At 45.8% G+C, this 9,325-nt stretch overlaps 2 protein-coding genes across 2 annotated transcripts; both read right to left on the reverse strand.

Moving 5' to 3' along the window:
* Positions 1-196: 196 nt before the first annotated feature.
* On the reverse strand, positions 197-5,446 carry mpeg1.1 (macrophage expressed 1, tandem duplicate 1). Its single transcript, XM_061818371.1, has 2 exons — positions 4,956-5,446; positions 197-3,514 (listed from the first exon to the last, which is right to left on the reverse strand). Exons 1-2 carry the CDS (start codon positions 5,394-5,396, stop codon positions 1,832-1,834), a joined length of 2,124 nt encoding a protein of 707 aa, XP_061674355.1. The 5' UTR covers positions 5,397-5,446; the 3' UTR covers positions 197-1,831.
* A 2,313-nt stretch (positions 5,447-7,759) lies between these two features.
* LOC133499762 (protamine-like protein) lies at positions 7,760-8,684 on the reverse strand. The gene has a single exon (XM_061818087.1). It carries the CDS (start codon positions 8,473-8,475, stop codon positions 7,897-7,899), a length of 579 nt encoding a protein of 192 aa, XP_061674071.1. The 5' UTR covers positions 8,476-8,684; the 3' UTR covers positions 7,760-7,896.
* Positions 8,685-9,325: the final 641 nt, after the last annotated feature.

The following is a 9,325-nucleotide window of genomic DNA, read 5'->3' on the forward strand; positions in this document are numbered from 1 at the left end:
AAATATCACTCCACGTTCACTGCAAGGCGTCTCCTGGTTTTGCCTCGGAACTTAGCGTTTTATTTCTGGTATGCACGGGTCAAACATATTTAATTCACAAGTAGTTGCAAAGTGTGAACTTGGCAACACATCTGCACAACGCCGAAGACATGACGCTAGTCCCTAGAGGTTAAATATGCTTGTTCAAGCATTGAAAATCTAGCACAAAGGTTTTGGGGTTTTTTTGCAATTCAAAGAATTCATATGCATTCTGTTGTATTGTTTATTTAATCATCAGTATTAATACTGGGGGGATTTGGACTTATGAAGCATAAATACAAATTCTTTCCCAGATTCATTTTTTGACATTGTCAGTTTAAATGCCATTGTAAATGCCATGGGAAGGAAGTGAAGAGACGGGGTCCAAGCAGGGTGGAACAGCTGGCGGAAGGTGTCTGGTGTTCTATGTGACAGAAGAGTCTCTGCTAAGATGAAGGGCAAAGTTTACAAAACAGCGGTGAGGCCGGCCACCATGTACGGATCAGAGATGGTGGCGCTAAAGAGAAAACGGGAAGCAGAACTGGAGGTGGCAGAAATGAAGATGTTGAGGTTCACACTCGGAGTGACCAGGTTGGATAGGATTAGAAACGAGCTCGTTAGAGGGACAGCCAAAGTTGGATGTTTTGGAGACAAGGTTAAAGAGAGCAGACTTCGATGGTTTGGACATGTCCAGAGGCGAGAGAGTGAGAAAATTGGTAGGAGGACGGTACGGATGCAGCTGTCAAGGAAGAGAGAGCGAGAGGAAGACCAAAGAGAAGGTTTATGGATGTGGTGAGGGAATACATGAGGGCAGTTGGGGTTAGAGAGGAAGATGCAGGAGAAAAGGCTTGGATAAAAAAAGATGACACGCTGTGGCGACCCCTAACGAAACCAAAAGAAGAAGAAGAAGTAAAAGTACACACTTGAATTGAACACGCTTTGTTCAGTGCTGCTGTTTTGTGGCGCACCCAAGTCCAGGTGAGCAATTTTTGTCACATTTAAGTTAAGAGCAGGAAAAAAAAAAGAGTGCTTATTTTTCTAAATGAATGGTGATGAAAAATCAGGGTTTTGCACCAATTGCATACATATCCATGTAATTACTCCACTCTCGAAAAGAGCGAGAGGAAGACCAAAGAGAAGGTTGATGGATGTTGTGAGGGAGGACATGAGGACACCTGGCGTTAGAGAGGAAGATGCACGAGATAGGCTTAGATGGAACAAGATGAGACGCTGTGGCGACCCCTAACGGGACAAGCCGATAGGAAAAGAAGAACTTTAAATGCCATTGAATAATTCCTTGTGTGTTTTTACACACTTGGCCGTTAAGTCTGATTCTGAATAAGCGTGTCCAACTCGGTTTTGACGGGAAGTGTACATTCGGTTGAATCTTCTGTCCCGATGATGCAGTGCAGAATCCAACCATTATCAGAGCCACTTATCCTCACAAGGGTTGCAGGATCGTTTATTTAATCATTTATTAAAAGTTTGTCAGAGGTTAAAAAAAATTGCAACCCAAAAAAAAAAAAAACCAGCACAGTGGCAAAATGAGTTACGAGTGCGCTAGTTTAGCATAGCTGGTACAGATTCATTTCAATTATTTTCAAATCGCTGGAGAAACGTTGATTTGAGATATGAGCGTGGTCATGTAAGAAATTCAACTTTAAATGAAGGTACCACCGTAATTCCAAATGCAGTCCTTGGTCACTAAACAGTCCCTGTGCAGAGCATTCCGGACTGATGTGCAATGATTAAATATTTTCAAATCGCGCTAATAAAGTAAGTCACAAAAAAAGAGAGAACTTGTTTGAATATTTCAAGCATTGCTTTGCAGCATTGCTCTCTCGCCATCATCAACCAGGACCTCCTGTTGGCGAATTTCCGTGTAACCTCTCCTTAATGTTATCCTGGGCAGCTTTTTCCTTCTTTTGACCAAGACCACGACGCCCACCAGCACCAGAGCCATCACAGCCATCACACCAAAGGCAACTCCTGCCTTTTCCCCACCGGACATCTGATTGTGGTTTGGGTTGACGCTTCTTAAAATCTCCTCGACGTCCTTCGGGTCTGCCAGTTTCCACGTCTTGGTATTTCCGACTCTTACCCAGCTGTTTTCTCCTTCGGTCATCACCATTACCGTGTTGGTGGTTTTCTCACTCACGAGTGGCGGCCTGGTGAACGGAGGGAGATGGATCGGACGCAGCTGCCCGCCTGTGAATAATCCCGACTGGACGCAGTAGAGGATTTCACAACCGTCGCTGACTGCGGCAAGATGTTGGCTGAACCTGGCGGGGCAGCGACGTTTTTGCCCTGCCAAGGGGTTGCTTGACTGACAGCTAAAGAGGCCTCCGAACGGTACCGCGTATTTGGTGCCAGTTTCGTAGTCCTTACTCAAACAGATCATTTGGCCGTCAGAGAGAAACTTCAGGGGCAAATAGTTTGCCGGGCAGGTTTTGGTGTTGGTGACGGGGTTCACCAGGGAGGAGCTGTACAGCCCTCCAAAGAGATACCCGGAGTTTTCTGGAGCCTTGCCACTGAGTGAGCACCAGTAGGTGTTTATGTGAGCAGACCGCACGTACGAGTTGTCCTGACAAACTTGACGGTGGCAGTGGGACAAGTGAAAGATCCCGCATCGATACGTCTCAGTATGACATTCGTACACGGTGTAAGCTTGCTGTCGAACCTCTGATCTCAGTAAGGTTGGCGAATAAGGCAGCCGACAAGAAAAGTCACCCGTGTCCGGATTTTTCTGGGCCAGGGCGTCACACAGCGGCCCTGCGTTTGAGGAGATTTGAATACACTGTTGGTAGACGCCGCCAAAACTGAGGTTTGTCGCGGGGCCTTCGCAAGACGCGTCGTCGACGTTTGCCTGGAAGTTGAAGTTCTGGGAGTTGACGTCGACGCACCCTGGCCGAGTGTTGACCTTGTAATAGCGCTCGATGGCGTTTCTCACCGAGTTAGCTACTTTTTCAACGGTAGGCCGTGGCAGATCAGGGAAGGTGTTGGCGTTTATAAAGTACGGCAGGGCTAATCCTAACCGATCGACAGCAACCAGGTTGTTTCTGGTATTTTCCTGCCACTTTTGAAGCGTGATACCTGGATAGAAAGGAATACTACCGTGGCTTTGAATAAGAGAATACTGAATGTTGGACTGGTACGTCTGGAGCGACGAGCTCTGTTGCGTGTTTTGGCTGCTTATGTCAAACTTGAGCTTGTCAAAAAAGTTGAGGCCAGCGGAGGCTTTGACGCCGGCATTTTGCGACGCGTTGTCGGACACGTACGAGGAGCGCAGGTAGTCCTCCTCCACCAGAGCGGCCCCGGCGTCGACGCTGGTGATCACATGGGTCCCGTAGGCCAACACCATCTTCTCCGAGAGATAGTTTGCGTTCCTTGTTTGGTTGTTCTCGATGGCATCGGCTATCTCCTTGGCTTCCTGAGCAAAACGGGAATCGAGACTGAAGTCCGGATAAGCCTGGACCGTGTAGAGGAGGTTACGGACCTGAGGATGAAATGAAACACGATTAAATGATGAAGGCTCACAGCGGTAGGTACTTCTGATCGTTTTTTTAGGTGCGATATCAAAATGTAGACACAATGACATTTTTTCTTTTAAATCTACATTATAATCAGACCAAAAAAGGCATTCTTCCATTCATGGATCAAAGAGATCCTGTGGCTTGTGATGTTAAGATCTCTGTTAGAGGACAGCGGAGCAAAAAGCACTCCCCCCACCGCCAAAAAAAAAGTACCGGTACAGATCTCTATCAAGGGACCGGTACACAAATAAAAGGTACATCGGGAACCAAATACTCCTCCCTTAATTAGCTTTGCACCAATTAAAAGCTCTCATGTAACAGATGTATCATGTAAATCTGTCATCTCTGCATCAGTAAAATTACTTAGAAAACACTTCAACGAACCGAAGATGGATAAAGATTTATATATATCAAGTGTTGTAAAACCTAAACCACAGATGTCAAACTCAAGGCCCCGGGGACACGTCCGGCCGGTTGCGTGATTTTATGTGGCCCGCGAAGCCAAATCAACAGCGTCAATTTCCACGATTCTCGTAAAAATCGGGACCAGAATTTACATAAATGTAGCAAAAATGGTAAAGTTGAGATATTACAAGCATTTTTGTGTTACCAAACATAAATAGTTGAAAAAAAAAAAGCCAATTACCCCTGATATATGATTCTAAAACTTGTTCATAAATTGATTATGTAAATATGATGAGATGATTTTATATTTTTGTATCACAGTAGTTAACAGCCCCCCCCCCCCCCCCCCCCCCCAGGGAAACCAGAACTAAAATGTGGCCCGTGAGAAAAACGAGTTTGACACCCCTGCTCCAGACCACAGGTGTCAAACTCAGGGCCCGGGGGTCAGATCCGGCCCGCCACATGATTTTATGTGGCCCGCGGAAGCAAATCACATGCATCAACTTCCATGATTTTTGTAAAAAATCTTTCCCAAAGTTTCAAATGATCATGTCATAAATGATAACATTGAGCTATTACAAGCATTTTTGTGTTACCAAAAAACAATAGTTGGTGAACCCATTACCCTCGATTTCTGATTCCAAAACTAGTTCATAAATTTAATGTGTAAATATGATGAGGCAGTTAAAGATTTGTTATGGTTTCACAATCATAATGGCTCTCTGACAGGTTGAACGTCTAAGAATAATTTAATGTCCAATTTAGGATATTTGAATTTGGTCATTACAATTTTAACTTTAGGATCATGAGGGACCTCCTGGTCTTGGAAAATGTTATCCCCAGACCCAAAAATTTAGAGCTGAACTCAAGTACAGTATTTCAAGTACATTTGATCTTGTGTGGATGTTAGGCAGATGTTTGTTTTGTTTTTTTCCAATCTCAAATGTCGGTTGCTTTAGCATAAGAGCTTAAACTTTCAAGATATTTGTAAAACCTCACCTCCACCCGGGTTGTGGTTGAAGAATCTCTGACCTGATGGATTTTCATCCTCTGGTTCTCATACGAGAATTTACCATTCAGCAGAGAGAAGAATGATACATCCGCATTTATACCGCGAGACGTCGAGCTCCGTTGCTCTTGCCAAGAGCTGATTATCTCCGAGTTGGTCTCCACGCCGGTCTCCTTGTGGGGTATGACAAACACCTCATCTGGGATGAAGTAGACCCCGTCCTCGGTTGTCTGGCAATGGAAATAGCTGAGGTTCATGACCCGACCCATATCTAGGTTACGGAGGTTATCCCAGCCTCCGCCGGGGAGCACCTCTAAGGCTGTGACGGAGAGGTTGGTGGAGGCTCGACATTGCCGGAGCCAGTTTGTCGGACGCCTGACGGGAGCTCCCAAACAAACGTGAAGGAGAAACAGAGTCACGGGTGCCCTCATCTTGAATGCGGCCCAAATTGTGGGCAAAGACTGCTGAAATAAAGGCGACACAGTCACAGTTCCTCCCCCTCTTATCAGGACTTGGGTGAGGAACTTGTTGACGTGGAAATGGCGCCTGAAATGAAGTTTCACTTTTGGTTACCGCAGCTTGTCTGTTCCGACAAAGTATAAAGACTGTGTACGACTCCTGATTTAAGAGAAGTGGAATTTAAAATCTGGTGTCAGTGATGTACTGTGTTTCTGAATATTTCAAACGGTTTACAGGTGTTATATAGCATTGAGCTGAGCGACTCAAGATGCGGAAGGACTTGCCTTTATCAGTCCTGATAACTGATATTGAGGTCAGTACCTGTTTACAATGCTTAATATTAGATGAGATTTAACCTTCAGACTTCCTCTTCTCAAAGTCATTTTTAAAAGCAGAAGTGAAAGCAAAGTCTTGAAAAAGAGGGGAAGCATAATAAAATGTTTGCCTCGTGTCACATGAGCTGCTTCTGCTGTTGAAGTCACCAGTGAGTCACTGCACAAACTCGTCCAGGCGTGAATGCACAATCCCAAAATACTTAACAGTGCCTGGCCAAAGAGTGTCAACATCGTTTCGCTCAAACTGAACCTCCCACAGCACTGAAACAAACTTCCAAGTCACCAGTGACCCTTTCTATTATGATGCCAGTAACCTGAGCCTTCCCCAGTCTCAGTCCCCCATCTCCATCCCACCTGATTTGAAACCACATTTAATACCAGCACCACCTTCATCTTAAAATCTCACCAGCAGCCATCAGTTCTGCTCCCACCCCCAAGGTGTACCGCAGGGTTCAATTCTCTGCCCATTTATCATCCTGCACTGGTCTCTCTGGTCTCAAATTCAGGTGCTTCAATGATGATGATGATGATATCCAGCCCCTCATCCAAAACAAACTTCCAAGTCACCAGTGACCCTTTCTATTATGATGCCAGTAACCTGAGCCTTCCCCAGTCTCAGTCCCCCATCTCCATCCCACCTGATTTGAAACCACATTTCATACCAGCACCACCTTCATCTTAAAATCTTACCAGCAGCCATCAGTTCTGCTCCCACCCCCAAGGTGTACCGCAGGGTTCAATTCTCTGCCCATTTATCATCCTGCACTGGTCTCTCTGGTCTCAAATTCAGGTGCTTCAATGATGATGATGATGATGATATCCAGCCCCTCATCCAAAACAATCTTCCGCACTACTCACGCAACCCTGAAAGATAATGTCACCAAAATAAAATACTGGCTCCAAACATTTTGTTCAAAAGGTAAACTGACAAAAATGAAAGTCACCGGTGAACCAAAAGCGCTATGCACGTACAACTTGACCCTCCAGTGGACCAGCCCCCACCCAACCACCCCATCAGAAAACTTCGACCACATCAGACGCGTGACGGGCTTCTTTCACTTCGACAACATTCCTCTTCCTCCTTCCTGGCCCAACTTATGCATTCACTTCCTTCTATCGGGTCTACATCTACAGTCCAAAGATTATGCTCAATACATAAATATACCGGTGGCACGGTGCCGCAGCTGGTAAAGCGTTGGCCTCAAAGTTCTGAGGTCCTGGGTTCAATCTCGGACCTGACTGTGTGGAGTTTGCATGTCCTCCCCGTGCCCGCATGGCTTTTCTCCGGGCACTTCAGTTTCCTCCCGCATCCCAAAAACATGCAACATTAATTGGACTCTCTAAATTGCCCACAGGTGTCATTGTGAGTGCAGCTGTTTGTCTCTGTGCCCTGCGATTGGCTGGCAACCAGTTCAGGGTGTACCCTGGGATAGGCTCCACCCTCGTGAGGATAAGTGGTCTCGTGCAGTACATTTGTAAAACAGGTGCATGCAGAAAAATACTACTTTGTCCGTAAAAATTCTTTTATACAATTAAATGCAATGTCATTTTCTTTGAAATAGGTGATTAGACTTGTATCTGATAAGACGGATTGCCAGTCAAAGTCTCAGTCCATATTTTTGGACATCCTAGATGGGTAATCTTGCAGTTTTAGTCATATTTGTCCATTTTATGTCATAGAAAGACTCCTTGCTGTCCATAGTAATGTTTGAGATTTGCTCAGCTCAGTAACAATTGGTCCTTTCTGACTCCCAGTTACCTTTTACTAAATATGCCCACTAGATGGCGGTATTGATTCATTTTTTTTTAAATCATGCATCAAAACAGTTTTCAAATTGATGTTATTAAATTTCTATGTCGAAAGAAGCTTTGTGATCTATTTGACCATTATTGTTTTTTTTTAATGCGGATGATTTTAAAATATCACAAATATTTGAGTTAAAATGTAAAACGGGTCGAGGAGGCGTCGTCATTGTAAATAAGTTTTATTATTGTTCGCAACATGGACATTTGGGAAATGAAGTGCTGAGGCAGCAGGATTATGAATTGTTATGACAGAGGAAAAAGATAGCATAGATACTGTAGCTTGGTGAGTACACGGTCCATGTGGTTCTCGGGACGCCAGGAAGACCGCGGATCATTTGTACAGCCTTCCGCTCATCCTCCTCCTCCTCCTCCTGCGGACCTTGGCGGGCTTGGCCCTCTTGCGCCGAACACTCCGGACTCTCTTGGGGGTCTTCCTTCTCGGGGCCCTCCTCCTCCTCCTCCTCCGGGTGGACCTTTTCCTCGCAGGCGTGGACCTCCTGCGTCTTCTCCTGGAGCGGCCCCTCCTGGCCCTCCTCCCCTGGGCCTTCCTCCTCTTCGCCCGGCCCCTCCTCCTCCTCTTCTTCTTCTTGCTCCTCCTGCCTCCCCTCGGGGGCCTCCTCCTGCGACCCCCGGGGGCTTTGGGGTTGAGCTTGAAGGAGCCCGAAACTCCTTTGCCCCTGGTGCGCACGATGACCTTTTGGGCCACCAGCCTGCGCAGGACGAGGCGGATCCGGCCCCGGTTCCGGGTCACGTCGTAGCCGCTGGCCTTCAGCACCTTCTTGAGGGCCACCAGGGACACGCCGCGCGAACCCCCGTAGGAGGAGATGGCGTTCAGGATGAGGATGGACACCGTGGGGCCGGTCCTCTTCCTCGGTCTCCTTGGAGACAAGGGCGCAAGTGACACCGACATGATGGGATGCGCCTGCCTTGCAATCAAGTATGTTCAGATACAAACACGAGTTATTAAGGATGATTTCTCTCCTAAATCTTTTGTTTTCTTTTCCGTCTTTATTATTATTATTATGATTTTTTTTTTTTTTTTTTTTTTTGGGGGGGAAGTCGTGCGAGCTCCAACAGCGCAACAGGTCTCTGCTCTCAAGCTGCGTCCTCTCCAGCCAAACTCGCCTTTCACGTGTCCTCGTGAACTGTTGAATCCATTTGCAAAAAAAAGCATTTCATAAGGGTTGGCGGGCATCCTTGGCCTGTGTACGTGAGGGCTTGAGAGAGATTCGAACCTTTAGTACAGAGCGTGATGCGCCATTACGCAGCGGCCGCCCGTGACGCATGAATTGGCGAGTCGTAATGTTCATAAAATGTCGTCACCATTACGTATTGGTTACACAACTAATTTATCAGTTGTCATTAAAGGCGATTGGATTGATTTGAATGAGGAAGCTTCCGTTGACGTAATGCATATGCATCGCTTAGTTCAAATAAAGCACGTTTTATATATTAGCGTGTGTTGAAATGTCCTTTAATTGTGCACTATTAGTTTGAAATTTGAATTGAATTGGAAAATAGCATCTACACATCCTCCTTTGCTCTTGACCCAGCAAGCGAATTGAAAGAATTTTTGGAATTTAGTTGCCAGAAATAAATTTGGAAGCGACGATGAAAACAAAACGTTACTTTAATCATCTGAAACAATGTACAAGTTGAAATAACTTTTTTTTTTTTTTTTTTTAGTGTACCATGCTTCTTTGCTAAAGTTCTTCTGCCCTCCCAGGACTTCCTACGAGCGCAGTTTGCACGTTTTGCCC

This window comes from Syngnathoides biaculeatus, chromosome 4 (genome assembly GCF_019802595.1).
Source record: "Syngnathoides biaculeatus isolate LvHL_M chromosome 4, ASM1980259v1, whole genome shotgun sequence".
NCBI classification, from domain to species: domain Eukaryota; kingdom Metazoa; phylum Chordata; class Actinopteri; order Syngnathiformes; family Syngnathidae; genus Syngnathoides; species Syngnathoides biaculeatus.